The 27863-nt window shown below is 42.7% G+C and overlaps 1 protein-coding gene across 2 annotated transcripts in view; it reads right to left on the minus strand.

Annotated features, from left to right (window-relative positions):
* LOC100648429 (titin) overlaps nt 1–27863 on the minus strand; it is a 63378-nt gene that overhangs the window by 20689 nt on the left and 14826 nt on the right. For both annotated transcript variants that reach the window (XM_048404706.1, XM_048404707.1), the window contains one exon: nt 9332–9435. In XM_048404706.1, the coding sequence (XP_048260663.1) occupies nt 9332–9413 (82 nt within the window). In that variant the 5' untranslated portion in view covers nt 9414–9435. The remainder of the gene's footprint in view (nt 1–9331; nt 9436–27863) is intronic.

The raw sequence follows: 27863 nt of genomic DNA on the forward strand, positions 1-27863 counted from the left end.
ACGATGTGGAGACCGCTCGATCGGAAGTCGATCCGCGGCTCGAAGGCGTGAGGTTGAAATGCGCGGCGTGTGCGTTTCCGCACGGTGTTCCCGGCCAGCCACGGTAGAAGATTCGCGTTTCCATCCTACGTGCTTTGCTCGGCAAGCCAAGGCATATTCGAGAATCAGCATTCCAGCGCTGTGCGGAGCGTGCAGCAGGCGTCGGTTTCCAGCGAATTGAATTGTACTGGGAAGCACACCGTGGTCTGTGAATGGAAGGGCCATCCGTGTCTCTGTCGCGAGTCCCACGAACGGATCCCAGCCGCGTGCCTCCACGTTACACGGGCCTAGCACGTACTACGCGTATACATATATATCTACATATACATACTATATATAAGTTGCTCCATCGAGACGATTCTTGTCTTGCACGATGGCCGTGCTAAATTATTACGGCTCGCTCGGCCCTTGCCAGCAAGTAAGGCTTCATCGAGGTGTCGGCGTGTCGCGCGTGATTACAATCTTGGATCACATTGTATTCATTCAACAGAAGCGGACAGCCGATGAACGGGCAAATTTACGGCAACTGTGCCCGGTTTTTTTCTCCGCATTTGCAAGAATCTAGATGAACATCTGTCGAGGACCCGTTACATTGTCTCTGCTTACTGAGATTATCCGGCCATATAAATGGACGAAGGGACGACAGGTGCCACAAAGAAAGTTTTTGTAATGTTGAGATAAATAATTTGTTCGCTCAGCAGGGCGACAGATACCGGAGAACCGGTTCTTTTTGTTGTGAATTTCTGCTGTATTCAATTTTCGTGCAGAAGATCGAAAAAAGTAACCCGTTTGTCCAGTGGTTCGATCCTGATCGATTTAAAGAGTCGATCGAATTAAGTGGAATAAATTGACGGAGTAACGGGATTATTGACTGTCAGAGATATTTCTGTTCCCGGAAAAATGAACTCTAAGAACAATGATATTTCATTTCAATCTGTAATCTATAAAAAAAAAATTGTTGCTGCCTCTCTTTATTAATTTATCATTAATATGTAACAGTTCGATCAAGAAACTAATATAAATTAATTGATACTTGCAAAGTACATATGCTTATCGAAGAAGGAAAGTTCCGGTCGTTTCGTTCCACGTACAGGTTCTTCGACCACGGAATTGCATTGCATGTAATTAACCAAGGACTAACAGACGGCCTTTGAATTATCTCTGAACAATAATGGCGATCTCGCCTCGTGCGCCGAGGAAAAAATTCATACGTTCTCGTAGGAACGGTAATCGAGGCCGAGCTCTTATTCATCCTTAGAGACGCGCGATTCATTATATAAGTCAATGTTCTCCGGTTATTTAGCTCTCACTCGCTCCTTCGATCGAGCTTTTTATTACCGAGTCTCATGATTCTCTTTCCCTCTCGGTCGAGCGTGTGTTCAACGGCTCGTACAACGAGCTGTTGCGGTCTCAGAAGAGGAAAAGAGGAAAGAGCTATCGAACTGAGCAGCAATAGGAGAAAGAGAGAGAGAGAGAGAGTTTGTGGAGGTTGGTCAGGCGAGCGAGAGCAAAGGCATTGCGCGCGCGTTATGAAATCATCCCGGCGGCCTTGCCTCGCGAAAGTTCATTACCATCAACCGCACACGCTCTGATGAGCACCTGGCTTTCTGCTTCCCGGCGCGTATCGCGTGCACGAAATTCTGCACTACGTGTCTCCCAAGGTCGCGGTTACCTTGCACCGCAACCGCCATGGAAGATTTCTCTTCATGGCAATGGAAGATGAAAAACACAATGAAGTAATTGCAATCCTTGTTGCGTCAGATGAAAAGCTCTATTACGAACAGACTCTTTGACTGGAAGACCGAGAACTTCATAACTTTTTGTCGATAGTATTTGGTTTGTTGGTTGATATTTGGATGATGTATAGAGTTACGATTCCGGAAAGTTTATTATGATTCATTGCGATTTGGAAGATTTATTGAATTAAGAAAATTTCAAATGGGAAACGAAAGAGTAACGAAATGTTACTATTTGTACTAAAATAAAAGCTGGACATGATTACGCAGTAAAGAAGGAACAAGAAATAGCGAACTATATTCTACAATATATTTTGTGCTTCATATTCTTCCCATAAATCGGAGATGATGAAAGTGAAGCCAAACGTTTTGGCGGTACAATGATGTGCATTTTGTACATAATTATTCCATCCTTCTGATGAGATCTAATATTTTCCTTAAGTAGGTAATCACTTTATTATGGAAGAGTTGATATTTATAGTTAGGTTAGGATAAGTTCTACGATTAGGTTAACTAGCGAGTTTCATTAATCATCAATGTGCTACTCGTTTATCAAATACCCACTAATGCCTGAATAATTAGGTCGTCCATAGAAGGAAGCTCTTCTCTCAACAGAAGCTACAAAAACAGTGAAAAATCATCTAGCAATCTCGCGTAAATCAACATGATTAATAATTTTCAATTTCTACCATTTACGTTTACCATTTTTCGCAAACAGGCTCGATTAACTTGTTCATTATCCCATGTTTAGAACGATACTTTCTAACATTAACATACACAAGCTCTTCGCACGCGACGATAAATTGTACGAATGGCAAATGATGACGAATGACTATCGTCGTTAGCGTTTACATGAGAAATTAAAGCTTGCCTAATGGGTCGGAAAGTATCACTACTTGTGCTCTTCCGACATTCAATGTCAATGTCATTGGTATCGAGCGTGTTGCATTAAGAGAAGTTGACTAACCGGTTCTGGCGTAATATTGCGAACGTTCGCTCGCAGCAACGGGGCTGTTTCGAGGACAATTATAAATTATCTCCTATTTTCAATCGAGTTTATTGCCGCTTACAATATCGCGAAGCTACGGTAAAACGAGAATGAGATTCGAAAACAGGTGGCTAGAGGAATAACTGGTAGCAAGTGCAACTTCTTCTTGCGGTTCTGTTATGAACGATGGCACAGCTGTGGTTACTGAATGTAGATGTTCATCGTCGTTGGTTACTTCAGAAAATAGAGATGAAAACGCATTTTCGAAAGATTCGGAAACTCTTCTGCTTGTAAATCTATCGACTCATCGGTTCCTGTTTTATGCATTATTCTTTATCTTCGAAACATAGTTTAGTTATTATCAAACAAGTTTTTTTTAGAGATAATAACTTCAAAGAAAATGGTTTATAATGTTTTATTAAGGGAGGCATAAGATTTGCTATAGCGATGGTTTCAATCCATTCAGAACGAAATATTGGTTTCGCTTCATCGTGAATAATATGTGATTGTTTGATTGAGTTGAAACGAAGTGCAAGCTATCATTTGTGATCTGTAAAGGACGATATTTCAAGAAAGCATTTCAACAAAATTGAAAAATCTCGGAAGATTCGGTATGATCGACTGCAAAGTACATTTTCCGATAGTGTGTTCCAAACTTCACGAATATAATCATCATAATGGAGTCCCAACGTTTCATAACAACGTTGATGAAATTTTCAATTGTTACCTACAGCGCGCATAATATATTCACAAAATGTACTCGTAACTGTTCGAATACTTTAGTGAGCCTGTGCGCGTCACGTTCAACTAGGCAAATTCGCAGAAAGGTCCGGTGTCACGCGTTTAAAGCACGAAGACCGTTTCCCAGGAGAGGAGCCTCGAATTCCAGGACCCGTGCCAGCGGCAGAGAGAAATTAATACGATCATTTAATCCGTGTCACAACGAAGTTGCACCCACGCGTTCCGTTATACCATATCCTTTGTCGAATGACCGCCGCTGACCTCATCACCTCCGGTAAGGTAGCGAAGAAAGGAGCTGAGAAGGATAAAAGGAGAATCGAGCGAAGGAACGAACGAAGATGGAAAACATGGGAACCTCTTACGACGTACCGGTCACAAGGAACCCTTTTCTCAGTCCTGCTAGTTTCTAAGAGGATCCTTCGGACCGGTATAGTAAAACCGGGCTGTTCCATCATTTGTTCTTGTTCCCCGTTTAGGAGTTACTTCCGTCTTGAAATGTGTTTTCACGCCCGTGACGATGATCGTAAACGACAACGATAAGGAGCCGTGGTTCGCAAATAGAGTAGAGGAAAGTAAACGTTTGTTGGGACGATGCTCGGGCGCGATAGAGAGGGTGCATAGGGAACGGTATATAGAAACCTTGGAGCTATGTTGTTACAGGCTTTTCATGGCGGCAATGAAAATAGTAATTGGAATGAAATTATCGCGGTAGGCGGATGTTTTTAACGCCAGAAATACTGAAGTTTGCTTTTTATACCGTCGGAATAATCGTTAAAGAATCACATGCAATTATTTTAAATAAAACATCACTCAGCTTCATGAGAATCACTCAGTTCTTGGCTTTTTAACAGTGTAATAAAATGAAGAATTTACTATGAACGGTACTTTATCGTCAAGATTCCTCGCACTTTTGCTACCAGATACAACATATAAATGCTTTTAACTTTTTATTTTATGGGAATTGGAATCCTCAAAAACCCACCGTTGTGAATCGACTGAAATTTCTATAATAAAATTATTAATTGTTGTGGTTTTTCCGAAGAAGTCCCAACGTTAATAGGTCAACATACCTTGACTGGTCTTTCTACGGTTAATTCAGATCGATGCCCTTTTCTTTACCGGGGCAATGAATTCTCGACAAGGGTTATGTAATCCTCGTGTACCAAAAGAAAAATAAGGCGTTTGGAAAACCAGCTAATTATGCAGGAGTGTTTGTACAAGCGCAGCGTGCGTGTACCCTTGTTAATGACGGTTGACCGCTACGTTTACTTTACCGCTCTTTTACACGTCCCGAATTTTAAGTGACGTTCGAATTTGCCGTTCGAAACGCGCGAACAACCTGGGGACCTTTTCCTTTTCTCTCGGTATTTCGAATCGCGTTTAAGATTCGAATACTTGCTGCTAGACATTAGGGTAGCAATTAATTACCGCGATAACGGGGAAAGATAGATGTATCCTCAAACAGGCGCCGAGACCCTCCTCAGGAGGCAAATAAACCGAATGTGTTTGCCCGAGCATGTTTGATACCGGCGTGTTATTTATCTGGCAAATGTACACGACCAAGACCACGAGGCTTGAAATTACTCTGATTTTAATTAAAGATATCCGTGTCCAACGGCGAGGATGTAAAATCGATTTTGTTATTATTAACCGGAAAGTTATTACTGTTGGACGTTTGTACAGATGAATCGATGTTAAGTAAATTTTATTTTTATCTCTCGCACTCTGAGACTGAATTATGAGTTTAAGTAACTCGACGGAACGAGAATAATAACTTCGATTATTTATTACAGGAGTGAATAATAAAATTAAAAATAATGTCACTGTGAAAATATAGTTTGTCAATGATGTAGATACATATATTGCAAACATGAAGTATATTAATTATTTATCCTTACAATGCAGTATTTTTATAAATAGAATGGAAATCTAGCAATGTGTAAAGTTTGAAGATTTTGCATTCGCCTTGTTAATTGTGTAGTCACTCACAGTTACCTCTTTGTTACCGTGAGAGTTAAACGAAAGAAACCTTGAGATTTCTTTTAATACTAAATTGTGGTTCAATATCTTCTATCCTTCTAACTTATTTCATTCGTATTACAACTTAACTACCAAACTTAACCAAATTACATCCAAGGAATTTTCTATTTATCGATAGAACTGACTAAATCTAAAAAATCTAGCAAAAATCTACATCACGATGCGTATGACAACTCTTTCGCGTAAAACATATTCCAAGAATGACGTCGTATTCGCTGAAGCAACTAAATTATTCGATAATATTTTCAGGAAACGTCGGACGAATGGCTCGAGAGCTGTCGAAGAGAAGTCGTGCATGGTCCGACGGTTGAATGATACTCGAAGATAACGACACTTTGGCTGGCATTAAGGCATAAATATGGAACGAGGGTCAGGTGCGGCGACATGGACCGTAAGTGGGCAACGTGGTGAGGTACGCGGTCAGTGACATCCGTGAAGCCATCTCTTCGGGACCTACAGGTTTGACCAGAATTCACAGCATCACGTGAATGCAGGCAAGTACAGGAACCGCTATTCGTGCAGCTGTGTAGCAACGACACGCATTTTTCTCTTCTTCCCTCCTTCTCCACGTTCCGTAGATCGTTTCCGCGAGGATTTCGAAATCTCGTTCCCGGTTACGACACGGATATCACTTTCCTGTCAACTTTTTTTCAAGCTCGCTCGTTCAACGCGTCGTCAATCAGAGACGTCGAATCGATCAGGGATCGATGATCACGGCTTACTCGTGCGGTCGATCGATGAATTACACTGGGAACTGGATTCGGTTCATTGAATTCAAACTTTTTCTTATTTGCTACTCGAGATACGTACAAAATGTCTTTCCACGCGGTCTCGTTTTGAAACGATCGAGGCGAATCCCTCGAGGATGGGGATAATTTCAACGAAATTGTCGTTCAGAATGGAAAGACAAGAAGATTTCTTTGAATATCCGAGGTCAACCAGGAGTTAACGAAACTCGTGGCTTTTTGTCAACGGAACGTTTCATGATGATGGCGATACGTCGAGAATATCGATCTTTTTCTCAAATGCAAAAGCCCTGCAAACGCCCCTCAAACGCGCCGATTTGATGGAAGAAAACCACGTCGGCTGGTTGGATCGAATTGGATCGAAGAACGCGTCGATCTCGATGGATGCTCGTTCGCTCGAAAGGAAAGCTGCGGCAAAAACGGTGACGATAGGTGCGCACGAGGGACAGGATCACCTAGTGATCTAGTTGAAAAAAGGAAGAATTGCGAGAGGAAAGAGAAACAGAGGGAGAGAGAGAGAGAGAGAGAGAGAAATGTACGGAGTCGTGGGGAATTCAATCGCTCCCCACGACCATTTGTCCACACCTGCTGTTCGTCGAACCAGCCAATTGTCGGCGGGGTGGAGGAGTGGCAGGTTCGAGGCAAAAACGTTGCATCTCTAATGAGTTCTCATTGACGATGCAACGTTTTTGCACGTCGCTGCGTTCGAGGTAACACGCTGTTCCGAGAATGAGTCCCGATGGCTACGCGTTGCGACGGGAAACAGGATCGATGCTGAATCGTGGCGTTGATGGATCGCGGGAAGGATGACTAAGATCCAGCAAGTGATCGCGGTTGTTCGTATTTTTTTACCATCCGTTTTTACCGTTCGAGCGAAACCGGAAGATGTATCGATTGATCAGATGTTACAACAACCCTTGTGAGAAGGTTAATAGAAATTCTGAATCAAGTGCGATGCGCTTGATTAAAATTCGATACAGGTATCTATTAAGGTAGTTGAATGCACAGAATGAAAATCGACGTAACAGAGATTCAATTCAGGAAGTGACGAATGTTAATTCTGTGTTCCGATAGTTGTTTTTCAGTGAAATTAAAATTGATCAAACACGGAAGAAATAGAAGATTCTGACACACACAGATATTACAGGTTCGAGTTTATATCTCTCTTTGTAATAGTGTTGGATATAATAGTACAGAACATACACGATTCAATTATGTAATAATTTTGTCCAGGTATAATCTCGAAGATTAATAGCTCTTAGAGTACTCTCTCTACTGATTTTCTCACCACAGATTTTGTGTTTTAGTCGACCAGATTGTGATCTTAGCTGTCTAGTTCTTGGACACAGTGTAATTAACTCGGTTGTATGATCTTAAACTAATTTTTAGAAAGTTAGTACACGCACATGCGTTTACTAACTTGTCTTTCGTAAGAGTCTTGAGTATATCGCTTATCTTATTGATGACTAGGCTAAAGGTAATCACTCAACAATGACCTCATAAAAAATATAGTGATTGATCTGAAGTATCAGCGAAACGATTAATCTAGCAAACCAAGAGATACGAAGATTGTCAAAATTAGGTTGTTAGTATTTGATCGTTCAGTGAAACAGGCCTCTATAGATTTAGCATTGAGTATTCGCGAATAACGAAAAAAGATAGCAAATAAAATCGATTAATTTGTCCAACCATTAATCTGAACTAATTTTAATTCAACATTAGTACAGAGCCAGATGAAGCAGATAAATTTACCGACGTAACACTGTGTCTTTTCCCACGAACTTGACCTTGAGTTTCACGTGACGCAACCCTGATGCAGGTGAAAGTGGTCTCTGCCTGCCTGCCTTTTGGAATGATTTCTGATGCAGCAACGGCATTATGGCCACAGGGCAGAGATGACTAATCGGTCCTCGATCGAATCTGTCAGTCGACCACGTTCGATCTATCATTGACCGTGAATAGCAGGCGCGGTCAGGGATAGTCCGCGTATATACGTAATCCGAAACCGGCTCGACGTAAACGGAAGAGACCGTATACGATATCCCCGAAGAGAGCGTGGCTCTTGTGATGGAGAAGAGTGGCCGCACTGGGACGACCCGAGTGCCGTCGAAGAGCGAATATGGTGTGCCAGGTCCATGGGAAAGCACCCTGGGGCCCTCGACTTGCCCGATGCCAGAGGTGAGCATTATGAGGTAAGACTATTCTCTTCTCGAAGGGAAAGGAAGGACAAAGATAGGTTCGATGTCCTGGCGGAGCCTGGCTTGCTCATTCAGAGTTTGCCTGGTTGGGTTAGTCATAGCGGTGGTTTGGAAAAAGAAGATTAAGGAGAGATTCGATCGGGCTGATCATCGACGAAGAATTAATTCTATCCCTGCGTGTTTGTGTAAGTTGAATGTCGGGCAAAATTCAACCGTGAGAATCTTTTCTTTTGTATCTTGTTATTTTTTAGATGTGCCTTGAAAATTTATCAGAAAGTGTTTGGTTTGGTTATCTAGATAGATCGTTTTGTCGGATAGTATTCTTTTAATTTTATGTTAACACTACCTTTATTACTATTTTTTATATAAATAATTGTAACGTAAGTAATAAATAAAAATTATTTAGTGAATTGTTTTAACTCATTATGATCCAAATATAGTGCAACTGTAATGTTTCTCTTTAGAAGCTACTATTTTCTGAACTGCTATTTGTACGCTTTTCGTACGATATCTAAAAATTTGTATAGAGACGTTAATACAATTTTTAATCAAAAAATCACTGTAATTGCATAATCGCGTATTACCGATATTATTTTATCTTTTTAAATGAACGCGTGAAGAATGGAAAGTCTGATCGAAGAAAGTCAGCGTTCTTCCTCGTGAAGACTTCCTTTTCGTGTCATCTCACGTACACTTGTTCCCCGCCAAATGAGTTACGTTCCGATGCGTTGAGCGTGTACATGCAGTTGGTTGAAGCAAGACGAAAGGGAAGATAAAAGTCTTGTGGAGCGAGCGGGTTCTTTTGTGAAAAAATTTTCCTAGTGGATTCGCTGGAAAACTTACCAGAATTGGATTGCGATGCCAGTAGAACAGCCAAACAGAGTATAATCCCGGGTCGACAAGGCCCGGCGTTCAAGGCCGACATGTCGGCAGTCTTTTTCCGTTTCCTGAAACCATGAAAGACGTATTGTTAGCTACATCTGTTCTATTCGAGTGTCTAACTTCTTGAATAACGTTTCTTATTCTTTTTGATATTCTTTATACTACGAAGTTTGAAACTTAAGTTTAATTCGAAAATATATAACGAAAGTTGAATATATTTTTCTATAAAGTTTGATTGTTTAGTTCGAACGAAGACATTTTTCTTTCCTTTCTTTTTTATTGCTATTATTGTATATATTATTTTTATTATTTTTATTTCACTGATTTTTTTGTATTCTTTAGAATATGAATTTATTACGTTTGAAAGTTTACTATATATCTGATAAAATATACAGCTAAAAATGCCACAGTCTTTATTCTATATATAAGCATAAAATAATTATTTCATAAATTGTATGATTTACATTCAAAATTATACGGGGTTATCACGTAAATAATATAGAATTAAAAAACAGGAAAAACTATGAATATTAGAAAGTAAAGAATTAGTACATTCATGAATGTCTCAAATTTATGATATTTAAAGACCATTATTTTCTCGCATTACACAATCCCAAAGTGTACGTGTACTACTGTTCGAACCAATGGATTACTCAACATCCTTAAACATTTCTTTTCACGGCATGTCTATAAAGAAGATGCTGTCATTCTTCCAATTTCTTTCAAGCATTCAGTGAAGAGCGATTTCCGTAAACAGACGTCGGTTAGAAGTATTATACCTTGGCACATTGGTCGATCGCGTTTCTTCTTTCTTATGAACTCGACCGTGTACCAACAGCAAAATGTAATAAGCCATTGTTCGTTTTTCTCTGCTGAATGTTAAGGTCATATTTATCCTGTCACGTGGCATTCTAGTGTAACTGTCGCCCAGTGACAGCTGGACGTGCTTGGAAGCGAGCCAATCGCATACCTTCGCACTTCGACCGGCTAGTTCTCGCGATACATCGGCGTGGTATGCAGATCAGGCTGACGGATGAATAAGCACGCGTATTTCGGTGTCAGCCGAGACGTGAAAATTCACGAACACGAGGAACGACTTGTATGTTGCCAGTGAAACCGATTCACATTGCTAAATACCAAGTCCCTTTCACGTGTGTACGTGGGGCGTGAATTTACGAGACGTGGGTGCGTGGGAATGCGTGTTTGGATTCGCGTGATTTCCGGCTGTCTTTTCACGGTGATGTGTGCAGGAATTTCTCGTGAAATTCAAGGGCAAGTTCAAGGATAACCATGAAAAATCGGGAGTGCATTGGAATCAAAATCGATTCAATAAAAGAATAAGAAATTGTATAAGATATGGTATCCGAATCACATAGTACAGTGTTTCGTATGATTCTTAATTGCTTGAATTTCGTTAAAGATGACGTAGATAATGGAAAAATTTTATGAGAAAAATATTAAATTCGAAATTAAAGATGAAGACCCGGTGATGTACTAAAGTCGAAGAATTTGTTGTGGAGCCGTTGAGATTCGCATAACATTCAGCAAAAGTCTGGAATTTATGAGTTTGGGTGAAACATAAGTTTTGAACAATTTACATACTGTTAAGTGGTTAATGTTTGCCAAATTCATGGATAAAGATGAGAATTTAATGATATACTGAAATCGAAGAATCTGTCAACGAAATATTGGAATTTGTTTGATGTGTTTGCTGATCTTTGCGCTGCGAAAGATACAAAAATAAAAATACGAAATCGATAATATCGTAGCTGAATAATCTGTAAAAATTTACATTGCGAATTGATTGCGAAGATTTAGCAAGAGGTCAGAGAAGATTCAGTATTTCATCATCCGGAGTCAACGAACGACGAATGTGATAAGAGCCGGCATGAAGAACGAATTACGTATGTTAGGAACGCGTTTCACAGGACTAACCATTTAAAGAGAGAAAAAAGAGGAAAAGAGAGAGGGATTGAAGGGAGAACGAAGCAAGAGAGAAGGAACAAAAGGAAGAATTGACAGGAAGAGAAGGTGGACTTTGGTGAAGCCGGCGCATACCAGTTGCGACAGCGGCTTAATACAAAGGGCCACCGAGATAAAAGAGCGTGGGTAGTTTCTCTTTTTAAGTCTTCGACTTCATCTTTTCTCGTCGTCTACGTACTCCCTCCGCTGGAATTTCATTGTTGATCGAACGAGCGAGACAGAGAAAAATAAAGGATGGAAGCGAGGAAGGAACGCGACTCGTGACACCTAAGCTCGTGCCTGCTCGTTAACGACGCTGTAAATTACATCTTGCAAGTATCGTAATGAATCCTCGTCATTGCTGGATGGATTTCCTCTAATCTTTTTTTTTCCTTTGCATATGCAACAAACGACCGAGGGAGTCAACCGTCAGAGGCTAGATGCGAAAATCCTGGTTCCTCACGAGCCGGCAAAAGCTGCGTGTCATTGCGTATTCAGGATACGGCCCATTGAACCAAGGAATTCGGTGAATGGGTATGAACATGTATTGACGAGCGACTCGATCCCTTGCCGAAGTATTCATCGGCGAATAAATGCAGACGCACTGTCGAGTGTTGAAGTGGAAGGGGGTTAGGCTTTTGCGGTTTGTATTGAGTGGTTGTCGATGAAAATTCAACAGTTGGACAAATGTATTGTGACAGAACTTCTTTAACAAGTGCATAGTCCGTTGACCCATATGTGGTTCAGTGTACTCTTTACTCTACCTTTCTCTAAATGAGCATCAACATTTTAATAACGTTATAAGAAACTCAATAATTGATTCTTATGAATGTTATATGCAAATATTTATAGATTTTGTTGAATCGTGAATATGTTAATATTATACAGTTTTGTAGTAGACATAGAAATTCGGTTATCGGATTTTCAATGAATAATCGATCGATAGAAGCGTGAAAGCAGGGATCATACAAATTATTTCAGTAATGCTTACAACCCTTCGGCGTGCGCGTACACAAAGAAAATGAGGAGTTGTTTGACACGTCGCAACGATACGTATTCTAGCCACTGAAATTCCGTAAAATTAAAAGGGCCGCCACTTTCTACTCGCGTCTATTTTCTTCGAAATTCAATGAATTCACGTCCCATTGTCCTATTATCGCATTCTTAGCTAAACGTGCTCGTATGTTCGTTAACACAGACGACAAGGTAGACGCCGTTACGCTCTAACAGGCTAGAAACGGCACGCCCACACGATGACACGTCGTGAATGAAAATGCGAGCGCACACCTCGTTTCACCGGCCGATCGTTCTTTCTCTTTCGTGGCATCGTTCCCCTTTTTCCCCACTGTCTTGTCTACTTCCCTTTCGTCGTAAGATCGACATTCGCGTCGATTCACCCTCATTCGTCGCGAGTCGCGTTACTTTCCTTCTTACCAGGACCCGGTTGCAGCCACACTCGCCGAACCGCGACTAATTTCACTTACGCTCTCGATACGGCCGTGCTGCAACCGAAAACCCGATTTCACGAAGCGATACGGATACAGATGAGTACCTGACAACTAAATAAGCGTAATCACGTTCCAATAGTGAGAAGCAAGTGATTTTTTTTAATAGGAACGCTGATGGAATTAGCGAGTCATGGGCAATTATTCGAATTAGGATCACTAGATCAGGTTCTTTAAGAAATCATTCACTATATGTGGTATATTGTTGAATAGAGCTGAATAGGGGAGCTCCTCATTAGGAGTTTGAAATTTTTTTCATTACATTTTTTGTTGTTTCTAAATAACGCATCGTTAGTTGTATAATTAGACTCTTGTGAATGTACTAGATTTTAATGTTAGAATAATTTCTTAAGATTCAAAAATAGAATCTTGAAGTTCGTGCTCCTCGTAAGTAACATATTGTCCGCTATAATTTGTCCCTTTTGAATTACCGCAGCTATACAGCATTTACTGACACAGCAAACAATAAGATCATATCACTTCCGTGTAAAAAGCGTATTTATTACGCTAATTCAAATTCGATGGATACATGCAACGATTTCCTAATATTTAGAAACTAAATTTTGATAGTAAGAGCAATAAATGCCCTTTGAAAGTAGGAAAATTCTCTTATCGAGCTGATAGAAACCGTGGTTCAATAAGGCGCCCAAGTACAGATAAATTTGAGGCTAACCAGGAAATTTAGAAGTAGATCGAGAGGCCACGGAGAGGACAGTTAGAAACCGCAGTTAGAAACAACAGGCTGATAACGATCAAGGAATGATCTCCTCTATCCCGGATAACAGCTGTTCGCGCGATAATTGCGACAACATAGGAGTTTGGTTTGAGTATAAGGTGCAGGTAGATGCACCCACAGGTCCGGTGAAATGGGGTGCCTGGTGCCAGAGGTTCCGTTAGAGCCCGGAGGCTGCGTTCGTTCACCATTACCGTGGAACGCGGAATATGATTACCTTCACCTGGGAACAAACTGTTCGTATCCCCTCCGGTGCGGAGACCGTGGGCGAAGTTTCCACCACGGAACCCGTGTCCCGGTTAGCCGTTGATACTCGACGATGTATCGTGATTAGGTAAAGACTGGACCTCCGCACGATTTCCGACGTTCCAGGCCGTGAGATTGAGATCATGCGGTCTGACTCGAAGTCTGCGTTATATTAGGTTCGTGCATAGGAAATATCATCTCTGAAGTTTGATTTTATAGCACGCGTATCACTTATTAAATTTAATCGAGTGTTAATTAAGGTATTGCACATTGATCCATACGTTGTGTAAAATTTCATCAATTATTTTTTAATAGTTTTAATTTTGGAAGCAAAAGTGATGTTCTTGGTTCTGGGAAGGTATCGTTCTCCGACAGAAGTTCCAAAACCGTGAACAATAGAGCGGAATATGTTGTCGAAAGTTGTCTTTTTGTAACTCGAAGATCGTCACAGTCTTAACACGCGGATATTGTAACTTTGCGCAGAATCGTTATGTTATATGCGTTGTATGTTATGCAAATGGACTCGCATGCGTGCACAAGCGAGATCGCGACATTGGAACTGGTCCCTGTTCGAGAAGCGCGCGATAAAACGTTCCTTACCGTTCTTATCTATTAATTGAAACGTTTTCGATGATTTACGTTCGATAATTTTTCGAGAGCCAGAAGAACTTCTCTTCACTTTTGTCCATTTTTGTTTTATGGTTACCGAAGTCTTTTTTAATCGTGGTGATTTGGATGGAATGGGTTATTTTTGTCAACTTGTTATCGGTAGCGTGCGAATAACGGTGATATTTTGTATAAAGTTCTGGAAGGAGTGGACGTGGCACGGTGACACGATGCGAGGTTCTTACTTCCGACATGGTAATACCCTGAATGAGTATCGGGCCGATCGAGCAATGACTAACGGACCTGTCCGCCTCTCCTAAAAGGCAGACTGGCCCGTTGAAGCGATGCTTCATCTTCTTAGCGGGACGACACGATGATTCGACGTCCAAAAGCTCGATAATTGACAGGCCAGGCTCGTCGGTTATCTCGAATCCTACGCGGTAACTGGTCGCCCTGCTTTGGCTATAAAGTGTCCTTGGGAACCTGTTCGAATCATGTGTGCTTCCCACATTAATCAAACCACAGTCGAGATTGTTATGTCTCTTGACAAATGGTTATTTGCAAGGTACAAGAGTTTGGAGCCAGTTCTAGTATTCTCGGTTTATGAAAGAAAATAAAGTAGGAAATTACATAGTATGCTATTTCTGGGTTTCAATAGGTTTCTTAGGTTTCTAATTTGAAATTCTCTCAATTTTTTAGCTGTAGAGGATTAAATGTGAATTCTGAATCGAATCGTCTAAACGACAGCATCAAATACAAGTTAATAATCTATCTATTCGCTGTCGTACGTTGTTAATTTAAAATGCGTAAAAGCTCAAACATCCATTAAAAGATCTTAGTATAACGGTAGTGTATATATAGACAAAATAATCTGTGGACATACACAGCTCGAAAATATTATAATTCTAAACCATACAAGAGTACCGTACAAGACAAAGCTAACATTACAAATTAATTTTTCAAGGTTCACTGCACATCGCGGCCAAAGGTTAAAGAGACGCCAGGTTTAACGTGGTCGCTAGGAAAAAGTAATTTTATGGCTAATACCGGAGGAAGTTTCAAAGAAGCAGGCAACAAGCTCCGTGCCGCTGTATCTGATACAAGAATCCTGGTCGAGCCGGTAACCGGGAGTGGACCGAATGCAAAAGCGGCTGCGTCGTGATCTGCACGTTTCAGTTTATGGGCGCAAACGGGTTCAAAGATCAGGGATCTGTCTTTCTCTATTTCTCTTTGAGGGCGCGAAGGTGAACACTCGGTCAAGTCGAAGCTAGTAAATGACGTTATGTAAATTGTCAGGTATACTGTAAACTTCCGTGACTCTGCTACCATTAGCAGGGACTCTGCACCAGGCATTAGCACTGGACTCTTCTAATAGACGCCTCTAATCTTCCCTATTTGCGGGTGTTATTTGCGCTATTAATTATGAAAATTCCCTTTTTGCAGCGATCTCCGTTCATTTCGTTCCTGTTACTTGTCGCGTGTTTGGTCCGGAGAAAATTCCCTGTCTCGTCTCACCCCTGCAAGCTATCTCGTTTCCGCATGCCGCGTGTACTGAACAGTTGCAGACTGGTCCCGGAGGCTTCTCGACAGGTTGACGGCGAGCGGCTCGTTACGCGATCATCGGCGGACAATCTGAACTCGAAAGGAGCCGTACACCACGGGGAGCTGCGTACGGCCCTTGCTGTTCGATACAAACGAGAATTCATAGCTAGCAGTGGCTTCTGCGTACCACTGATCGTCCGATCCCCACGTAAAGGATATTACGTTGGCTATGTGCCTCTCAAAGTTCGCGTAACATTCAATTTTCCATCATCGATGAATATACGACTGGTCTCTCCGACACAAAGAAGCATCGAGCGACGAGACCGTCCGTCCGATTCATCAACATTATTGTAAAACGTAGAATCATCCGACTGCTGGCATGAAACGGCACAAATTGCACGCAACGAAGAAAAGTCAGTCTGAGAACGCGGGTTCCTCGCAGAAAGGTTCAGCAAAGCACGATATCCGTACGGCGGATATTACGCCGGAGAAATCATTAGCACGGGGCTAAGCTGTGGCTAAGAGCGGAGGCAAGCTTCGGCCTGGCCGTGTTTAGAGCTCCGCGAGGCGATTATATTGCGGGTTAAGGGGCTATCGGGTATTCATTACGCCTAATGACCTCTCGAAGCGGCGAGTGCTTTTGGGCACGATGAAACGATGGAACGTGAGGCGGCAGCGGCATGGTCGGAGAAGGCACTCTCGGAACAACGGGGTTCGATTACTCAGGGCCTCGACGTTCACACGAGGGTGCTCGAGCAACAGGTCGGCATCATGTACACGGGCCTCTATTTATAGATCTACCTGAGCTAGAATTACGTGGGGTCGAGGATAAGCCTGCCGACTCCTCGTCTTCACCTGAATCCACGACGAGGTTGTTGCGAGGCTCTCGTCGCTACCCTTCTTCGGCCATATTTGGTTCGTTCGCACCGGCAAATCGCGTTTCACTCGGTGATTCTTAGGAATTCGCCCCGACCGATCGACCGGTTCTACTCCTTTTTCGCATTTTTTTTATTCCACCCTCCCGGGTTTTTCCCCATCTTCTATCTCGCCAAGAACTTCCAGAAATTTATCGGTTCCAATGGATCGGTTCGTTGTACGAATTTCGCAGAATTTTGGCTACGTAACCGTCTAGTAATGCGGGACCCTATAAACCACGGCGAAGAAAAGATTACCTGGTCCATTAGCGTTCCTTACCCTTAGGATTCTTGATAATTATACGTTTTGGATGTAAATTTTTAAGGCAAATAACATCGTCTATTTTATCGATGTTAATAATACATTTTCAGATAAGTATTTTCGTTTCTAGGAATATTTCCAATGTCTAATTTAAAATCGATATATGCACAAGAATTTTTCTACTTTAACTACGTAAGTCCCAAAAAACATACTTTGAACAAATCATACGAATCAACTAATTTTGGATACCGTGTAATATCAATTCAGTAGTCTTTCGGATAACATCGTTTAAATAGAAAAAAGATATTTCATCGCTAGATTACTAATCGATATTAACGTGTTGCAATTCATACATTCATCGTAAAATTATTTATTAGAAGTAGCGATACGTAATATCGAACACGAAACGAGTAGAACGGATCGTCGCATGATACGCGAATCGAGGTACGGGGAGATTCTTTCACTGGCCGGACAGTCTAATCGTTTTCGACGTAATAACCTCGAACTACTATCATTCTGTTTTTCGAAGACGACGCGAAACCATTGGAGCATGTCGTAAGAGAGTCTTGGAGGAGCGCATCAGGCTATTCAAAGTCCCCCTTCCCCATTTATCTTGCCCATCCTATAGAGTTGTGCGTCGCGATTGAAACGTCCCCTCTGTGTCGATCGATCGTTCGATCGCTCAGCAGCACGTAATAACGAGTATTACCGCAAGATGCGGCGATTCCCCTGGTATTATAATATCTCGTCGAAAGATCGCATCGGGGCTGGGTGCCTGCAACCTCGATAGGTATCTCTCTTTTTCTCTCCTCTCCCATCTCTCGATTCATCCCCTGTGATGCTTCGTCACGGAACACGCGGCTACGCTCACGTTTAACGCGATGCATCGGAATACTTCTTTTCGTACTGTAATGTTACTGTTATTATTTAAGCTGCGGTGTACATTCATTACTGTGATTATTAAATTTGAGCAATTTGCCGGTGGTACACGCCGCGCATCGTAAAATGGATACGCGTTAAGAGGCGCGCGCAGATACGCTCGCTCGCCGCGCGTTCATTTTCGTTAAACGAAAGGGAAATTATTTCGGCGTACGTGTTCTTGTATTACGCTAGACCGGAGTTGCTCGAGCGGAACGCTGTCTGCGCGAAGAGGAAGATTACGAAAATTGAACCGAATTGATGAGGAATTTCGACTTAACTAGCGGATATGTTTCTGGTGAAGCGCACGAGGTAACGAGATGAACAAATCGATTGACATTTATGTTCCATGTCGGAGAAGATTGAGCGTAACGAAGGATCATGGAGATAAAGAGCGTTTGAAAATTAAAGTTTTACAGATACGTTTTTGTTGAGTAGGGAACAAGTCCAATAATAGAGGTCAGTGAATAGCTTAATAAAGAAGATATTGATCAGTATCACGATCAATATATGATCAATGAATATTGTATAAGAAACATACAATTCTGTCGTATGTTGTTACTAAAATGTGTACTAAATTAGTCACTAATTGCGAGAAAATATTTCAGTTTAAAGGCTACACATTAAGATGAATTGATCATAGCGTTATAATTCTCACTGTTCTGTATGCTTAATTAATTATTCATATATGAACGTTATATCATAGAAAAAAAAATATCGAAAGAATTTAACATGGTGTAGCTGAAAGATCTAGGAAGTCACTGTTCCTGTAAGGATCGCAAAGTTTTATCGTTATACACGAACGCAGCACGAAGTTGCTATGCGAAACAACTTTACGCCAGCGTACAATTAAGTTGATATTATTACCGCGCACACATAACTCGGCCGTAAGTTACTCGCATTCTTCGCATCCTGCCTCCGTATATCTCCCTTATATATCTGGAAAAAGTAATAAAGGCCTAATCCCATCTTCAACGCCAGACGTTATTCTTCTTCCTCGTTTACGATTCCATCTTCTTGAAAGTCGTGTTTTCCCTCGGCAGAGATCGTGGTAAAATTCATGCAAAACGACGAAACAATTTCCGTTTCGTCTATCGCGATGTTCTCTCGAGACTCGTGTTATTTTCTTTTTCCGTTCGCAGCTCGTCTTTTTTTTATAGCGGAAGTCGCTCCTTATCTAATTTCTCCTTCGTAGTCTCTGTCTTCCCCTTTCGGCAAAGACTTCCTGCTTTTTGGTCTGGCGTTTGTACAATCCGTTAACGTCTCTGCCACGAACACGCTTTTCATCCTTTTCCCTTGCCCGAGCTTCGTTATCGACAGAGTTCCTTTGACTCAGCTTCCTCTTCCCCGTCATTCGTCGTTAGTCACCCTGTCAGCTTTCCACTTCTCTATGTATCGTTCGACGTAGCGTATATAACGAAGAACACAGAGAGGCGAAACCACCGAAGAGAGAGAGGGAATTTAGAAACCACGATAAAAGCGAGGGTCCCTTCTTTGTTTGACGAGAGCCTTTTTCCACAGGCGTCTTTCACGTTCCCATGCGAGATGCCTCTCCATCCTTCGTGGTGGCAGCCTGGCCGGGGCAAACTCACCGAGCTGTCTGAGTTTCCGGCGCGAGAAGTGCCCAGAGCTCGTGTAAACACGAACAACGCCCGTTCGTATACGGCCCCGGCTAGGGAATGCAACGACTTCTTCACGGATAATCCATAAGTGGCTGCGGCCCCTTGTCCATGTGCTGTTGTTGTTGTTGCTGCTGTTACGCCAGTGTCTATTGCGTTGCAGTTCTCCCGGGATCTCGTGGCACGCATCCGCGAACGCGCTCCGCTTTATTCGCGCAACGTCTTGTCGTAATTTCAGAGGATTCTTCCCCGGTCGGTCGATCGCGCCTCTCCCTGTAATTTTAGCTTTCCCCCTCGAGCCGTTTCCCGGATGACTGCGATCCGAGACGCTGGTAATTGTAAAATTAATTTTACCACAAAGTGAAGCAAAGCCGTGGAAAAACAGGTTCCCGCGACTCTCTGGTTGACGTCTCCTCTCCATCCTGTCTTCCCTTTTCCTTCGGTTACCACTTTTTACGATATATTTCTCTACCGGCTCCTCCCTCCTAAACGACTGGTAATCCAATTATGGACATTTTTTTATCAAGTTGCGCGTGGTCCGCATAATACGAGGCGCGATATTAGAGCTACGTAAGTAAATAGCATTGAAACACTGATCGGGAGAACCGATCAACGAGGCAATTTGCACGAAATTAAAGTGGCCGCGATCCACGTATAGAGGTATCGAGCGAGGGAGGGCTAATCGGGGCTAGGTAATCGACGAGGAAGATGATTGGTGGCAGATGTGTAGCCCTGTGTCGCGATCGCGATCATGGACAGGAATGCTCATCCAAGTCTCTATCTACGTTCTCTTTCTCTTCCTTCCTTTTTTATGATTTCTCTTGCTCTGTTTGATCTGGACGCGCGCCCTTCCTCATTATTTCTCTGTTCCTCTTTAGCCCTGTGATCGGAAAGATCAGGGCGTTTCGAACGCGCCGCAGCCTATCAGATCGCGTAATAACAGGAAGGCACACTGTGATCGCGGTAATTAAAACACACCACGTTGTAATCTCCAGTCCATTAGAGCCCATCAATTACAACCTCCCTTCCCTTAACCAGGCACATCTTGAAGCGAATCCACTGACCGGTATCTGTAGTGCATAATTCAGGACGTGTTTCGTGATAATGGTCCCTTGGATGGCCAATGAATCGATAGGTTCCTGGAAAGGCACGTGATTTAGAGGAGCAACTCGCGAATCCTTCTCCTCTGGTCCGTTCTCGATTAAAATTTTTTGTTGCTACGTGGTCTGTGTCCTGCCCCTAATGATCCAATCGCGGTAGCACCGCTCTCATAATGGATTCTGATCGTAGCTGGATTTCGAGGAAATTAGTTGACAGAGGCAAGGTCTATTCCCGTGGGTGATATAACATGGTAGAGACGATAGTCCAGTTTTTATCTGCGAACAGCTTTTCTGCCACCGAGAGCAATTTTTCACGAGGTCGTTTCTTTCATTCCCAAGGGACCTCTTGGACGAATGTAAAATATTTGTGGAAGCGATTTTATGGCAATAGATTCGCGGCGCTATAATGGACGTAGCGATTTACGCATTTGTTCACGTCGATGCGAGGGATTTTTCTCAAGTTTCGGTGCAAACAAACGATACGATATTATCTTAATTTTGCAACTGTGACCAATTCCATTGCTAAAGATAGAAAGCAATTAAACTGCACAGCGTCAACGAAAAGTTGAAAAGTGACAACGATCTCATATCGTTGATTGAGAATTGGTAATGTTTGCTTTTGTAATGGCAAATTTATTTCGCCTCTCAAAGCATTTATTGCCACTATAAATTCATAACAGACGAATATTTGATATTCCAAAGCTGAATACGAAATGTCTATGGCGGAAAATAAAGTGATGCGATGGATACTAAAATTTCGCATTTAAATGTGAACGTTCAAGTATATCTCGCTCCCCCTGTGAATATTTTCGTGTTAGTCCGAAATATATCGGAAGGAGGGGAAAGCGTCGTTGTTCTACAATCTACAACGATGGAAGATTATTCCACGATCTCTATAAAAGGTAGCCGCGAAATCCTTAAGGAATTCAGTTTGGATGGAAAAATATGCAGGGGATCGGCTCTCGTCTCTCCTGGTTTTCAATGTCATTATATCTCCCCTGAGTATCGTCGTATGGATTTAGATATAACGCCATTTAAGCCATTCCTTACGTTCAGCGAATGTAATGCGAACGCAATACCATCACTAGGCTAATCTCGTTCCGCGTTACGTAATGTTTCACGTCCTTTCTCCGCTATCTTAACTTTCTTTGAAGATAATGCTCCAACCTAAAGCCCTAATCGAACGACAGGGTAACGTCGTCCATGCAAATGGGATCTGATCCTCGTCTGAATAATCGACGCGGTAAAGTAATGGGACTAAGAGTTGGATCGTTCGTTGAAAAATCCTCGTGAGTTATCTAGGCTCTTTCCTCGCTCTTCGACAACTTGAACCGCGTTCTTCCGTTATCAACTATTCCCTCTCTTCCTTTGCTATTATTGGCAGATGCGGCCAGTTACGATCCAGGGAGCGCCGGAAATTGTCCGTTATGAGGAGCTCCGGTGATTAATTATTATGCAAACTAGCGGTATCCGTGTTTCTCATCCTTTAAGCGTCTCTAAGATGCCGCTGATCCTCTTGCGGCAGCGTGTGTAATGGCGTGTCTTTAGACCTGCACGGCTGGGCCGCAACGTTTGACAGAAATAGCATATAGCCGATGTTCACGGCGAGAAGAATGTGGAATGCCATTCTGACAGGCTTTTCTACGTGGCTCAATTGCAGCCTGTCGTCTCTGATCCTCAAAGACTGTAGAACGTTACTTGATGGGCAATATGTTACGGTTATTCAGAGGCAAATGGTATCGCGAAGGAGATGTCTTGTCAATTAATCCTGCCGGCGTTATGCTCGCGATTACAGTTTGTTGCGACTATTATCCTCATAGGTAACTCGTGTTTCAGGCGAACGTTAATATCCGTGTTCTATGTTCGTGGCAACAGAAAAAGATTTCTAACGACTGAATATAGCGGATAGTGGTCTGTGATATTGGCGAGTGATGATTTAATATACGGAAGAGATTATACGATCGACAGGTATATTAAGCAAACTTTTTACTCGACCGTGACAAAAAAGCTAATAGTTTGACACCTTGCATCGTTCAGCCTCGACTCTGATTAATTTTTTTTTCTAACTGCTATGCACGGTGTAACTACCAAAGCGTAACACAATATTTCTTTACCCCGTTCCGTGCGGTAAAAAGTTGCTTAATGCGACGACCGACGAGAACGTAGCGATATAACGATCAGAAGCAATCTTTCTCCATGACATGCTACTTCGTTCCAAAACAAACTCGACAACTGCAATGGTTGTATTCCGAGGATCGTTTCTGTATCTTCTCTGGCTCGATTGGATTCGCGTCGACGTTGATTCGTTGCGTAACATCCTCGATTGCTCTCTCGCTGTTAAATCGATGCGTCTCAGAGGGCCGACGCAAGATTTACGTTAGGATGGCTGGCTACGTTGGCACAGCCTCGAAGAGGATGACAAATCCGAGCTCTCGGGACTTATCCGTCGAGAAAAGCATACCATCCTTCTATTCTGGAATGTCGATTGGTCGTTGCTTGCGCTAGGTAGTAAGTACAACAGCGGGGCGTCGAGAGTCTCTTGACGCCTTTGGCTTCACCTCCGAGTCAGGGAGATACGAAAGAGGGTGCGCGAAGCGAAATAAACGGATAATTGAAAATATCTGCTGACGCAACACGGAAACTAGCGAACAACTCGTGGACTGTTTGACTTGGATTCTTTTGGATAACGTGAAACATAACGCTCGAAATAATTAGAGGACAGCTACTAAAATGACTTTGATCTTCTTCTAGAACAAAGATACGCAAATGAAAGTTTGCTACGTTTCCTTATAAAATAAGTTTGAGTAACGCGAGCTTTACGATAAAGAGATGAAGGATATCGAGTGTATTGTGGTGAAATAAGATAATTCTGTTTCGCATAAGCATTTAGTCGTACACAGGTTGTTGTAGAAATTTTTATGATATTTATCACAAGGATTGATTTTACACTATGTTGACTAGGTATTTTCTACCCCCGTTGACGAGTACTGTATGCGCAAATTGCTGGAAAACGAAGCTGACTTCCTACAGCCACAATTCCTTCCAATCTCCCCGCCAGATAAACCCTGCAATGTTCATCGAGCTCGGAAGAACATTGTAATATTCTCATCCGTAATACCACGTTCACCATGCAGGCTGCTTGGATAGAGATATCGATGGCAAAGCTCGGAGAATGGTCGGCAACCGACTTGGAAGGACCGTCCTCGCATTTTTCGAGAGATTACAGAGTGCAGGGCTGACATTACGAGGACCTCGATACTGTTTCAAAGTACCGTTCCCCCCAAAGTACCGATGCCTCGGTCTCGGATGCGGCGGTTGTGTGTCGAGCTACTCTCTAATTAGAGGCGTACTCGATACGCGAACGTATGTCCAGGGGCGAGACGGGATTCGATGCAAATAACAGCGGGCGTAGGCATCGCGTATCCAAACAGGGAATAATTAGAATAATAATGGAGGCGTGCCCCCACGGGTTCCTCCGATGAACGAAGAGAGGATCGAACGTGACTTTGACTTCGTTCTTCAACCCGTGTTTGCACATCGGGAAACCCTCGAACTTGCTGCATCGCCGCACTGTTTGCCCTGCGTTTACGTGGAAAGCCTGAAATACCGAGTTTGCTTTGGGCGCGGCGTTCCATGCGTTTCGTCGCCGACGTGACTGCCTTCGAGACGAACATATCCAAGTTCAAGACACCGTGCCACTTAGCGAGACAATGTTGAGAGTAAACAAGGCTTTACGCATCTTTTGCCCGATGCTTTCGACACGGCGTTTGTCTTCGCCGTGGGAATGCACGCGACACAACGGCAACGAAACTTCACTTTGGAGGTTGCTGTATGCAGATTGCTATGACGAAGTTGCTAAGGTATGCATGCATATATTGTGTAGAGATATACCGTTCGCATATAGGATTTGCTTAATCTGGATTAGCGTGGACACGGAAGCTAATATTGGGATTGTCTCGCTCGGCTGGCACAATTAATCCCCGTGTTTCAATTATCTAACTCTGCAAACAACGGGAATCAATGGCCGCGACACCTGATGCTCTGGTATTTTGATGGCGAACGCGCGAATTCTTGTGGAATTTTGAATATCGCAATGGGCTTCTATGTATATCGTTTCCTTTAATTTTGGACATTCGTTATACAATTTAATAGATTATTAACTTCCTATGAGATATTTCCAACCCCTTCGTGTTCTATAATCGTTGAAGCATTTCTCGAATTTGAAAAACATTGCTGATTTCTTTTCTCAATTTTATAGTACAGTTTTTCTTAAAACATTGAAACTTTTGTTTGTTGAAACGAAAACGAAATATGGACAAAGAGTCGGAGATTCTAGCAGGTATAAAATTTCATCTATAAATTGTTTTGCCACACCTACGTGCTGTAGCCATGGAATCTTGCGAGAAACTATAAACTTGATTAATCAATACCTTTTGGTCGTTAGGTAGGTCTGTTAGTCTTTTATTCCTTCTTTCCGGGGTTACCTTCTAAACGAAATCTACTCGGTCTTCAGAACAATGTATTTCAATTTTGTTGCTAAAGTTACCGTGTTTTAAGGTAATATCATGCCCGATATGATCATCGACGTAGGAAACGAACGTGGAAATGACAGAAAGTCTGATCCAGCCACGCGTTCGGACAGACAGACCATCACCTTCGTCTAGCGATTCCTCGTAAGGTCGGGGTGAAGGAACCTTAATGACTGGATAGAAAGGGGACGGGATAAGAGTGAAAGAAACGGTGATCCTGTCCTCCCTGGAACAGGCATGCGCACCTGTGTCGAGCTTTACCGATGTAACGTGCCCGATCCCTTAGCGAGTCACGATGGCCGGACCTTCTTGTACAAGGTTTTCAGATCGACGCGACATCCCGACTAGGAAACCAGTACAAGGAAGTATAGAACGATCATTGGAAGAGCTTGCACTCCTAGGAAGTGGCTACGTCGAATGTACATGAGATTTCGCGGAATCGAACGTGACTAGCCGAGTTTTGCCGTCATCTAGAACGCCAACTACTATTTTTCTTTCCTTTCTTTCCGTAATATATATGATAAATGCATCGGAAAGTCGAAGGTGATAAGAATTCTCGAAGCTAAATCAATTTCTATTCTATACATTCTAAATATGGTAACCTGTACACGAAAAGTTCCATATTTCAAATAGAATCATTTCACCTTCGTTTCGAAATTCTAACAAGGCTTCGCTTCGAACGAACTTCATTAAAAATTTTCGAATATTGTTACAAGTAGCCATAGATAGATTCCGCGTATGTAAAACATGTAAACTAGGGGAGTATGTAAATCAGAGGTAACGAGGCATGTGCCAAGGGAAATGATTCACTTATCCCCGGGTGATTGGCAGGGAATGGAAAATGGGGTTTAACTAACTCGATAAACGATTTTCTGATCTGTGTGGGACCAGTCGGCGATGTACAAAGGAGGAAGACGAGGAAAAGGTACATGTGTATGGGATTGGAGCACGAGCCACAACCGCGTTTGCTCGCCATTGTCCTCGTGGTCCAGGTGTGAGCTCTCTCCCCCTTGTTGAAAGGCACGACGGGCTCAGCGTTGTGATTAATATACGCGCATCCGGCCGACTGGAATAATTTTCACCGGCGCGCGTTCTGTAACGAAGCTTATGCCGGCGCGATGCGTTGTCAGTGACACGCAAAGAAAACGAGAAGATCGACGAGCTCTCGTGTACGAACTGGCCAACGGGAACGTTGTTCCGGTGGCCCTCTATAAATAGAATGGCGGAGTGCTTGATGATCAATATTCGTACATCCGGTTGGTTGGAACGATCCGACGGATATTCCTACTTGTATTTCATAAGAAGTAAATATTTTTTATGGCCACATGGAATGAAAGAGTCTGCGGTGAATATACTCTGCGTATCACGAACTAAGAAAGTTATTTTAGAGATTTTTAGACTTTTGTTAGAATTTTTAAAATTAGCGATAAACACAAAGGTAAACAAATCTAGGATAAGATATTGTTACGACAATTAATATTTTGAAATTATTCAAAAGCGCGACAAAAGGACATCTGTAACGTGAATATCGAGTATAGAAATATACTTTTCATAATGTGAGCTTGGTTCTTCAACATTGCTAAGCTATAGAAGATAAGAAATATAATCTATCGCGCTCTTTCCCGGCGATTTTTATATTCGAATTCTATATTCAATTCCACAAAATCATCTACCAAATCCTACATAAATCTTACTATCCCTTAACACTTCGTCAAATCTTAAAACGAAAGAATCAATGATAATGCGCACGATACAACGATCGAATTCGAAAACGGTAGCAGAATCATCAGCTGACGTATAACAGTGTCTCTGTGATTTCCAGGAGTCGTAGCAAGGAATTCCTGCCGTGAGGAGTATGTAAACGCGCCAGACGCCTCATTGTTACGGCGAGAAGAAGGCTGACTAGGGAACGGCATATATATATACCGTCAGAGAGAAGATAGGCCGCGCACGATCAGAATAATGCCTGTCGGTGTACTTGAACGAGGCAACCGGAGGTGTTAGTGGACTATAAAGAGAGAAGCACAGAACGGTCGGCTCGTGCACGAGCCACACAGCGGGACACTGTTGTGTCCCCGTGGCCCAGGTGCAGGGCCACCCTCGCGTCCCCTCCTCTCCGTTTACCGAGCAACCAACACCACGGAATGAAAGGTTACTCGCTCGTCGTGAAGAGCGCAGGCAACACCGTGTACCGGACCGGTGAAGATCGACTTCTCTGCAGGGCCTGGGGACAAGACTCACGGGAAATAATGTTGGAGACGGTGAACCGGATACGAATCGCGCGAACCACGAACAGCCACCCAACGTTATAGGTCCGTAGCGTGGTTGTCTTACCCCGTGTAAGAGAACCAGATACGATCTTCGTCGTCGATTCGTGTCCCCCTTGATCGGAGCCCACCTTCGGGGACAGGTTCAACGCGAAGACAAAACCTGTCGACTGTCGACGCGTCAGCCTTGAAAGAATGATAATCGTCGCTTCACGGGGACACCCACGAAACGGGTCGCGGTCGTTAGACAATCGAGCCTGGTAATCGATACGTTTATAAATGGTATCGTG

This window comes from Bombus terrestris, chromosome 3 (assembly GCF_910591885.1).
Source record: "Bombus terrestris chromosome 3, iyBomTerr1.2, whole genome shotgun sequence".
Classification (NCBI taxonomy): domain Eukaryota; kingdom Metazoa; phylum Arthropoda; class Insecta; order Hymenoptera; family Apidae; genus Bombus; species Bombus terrestris.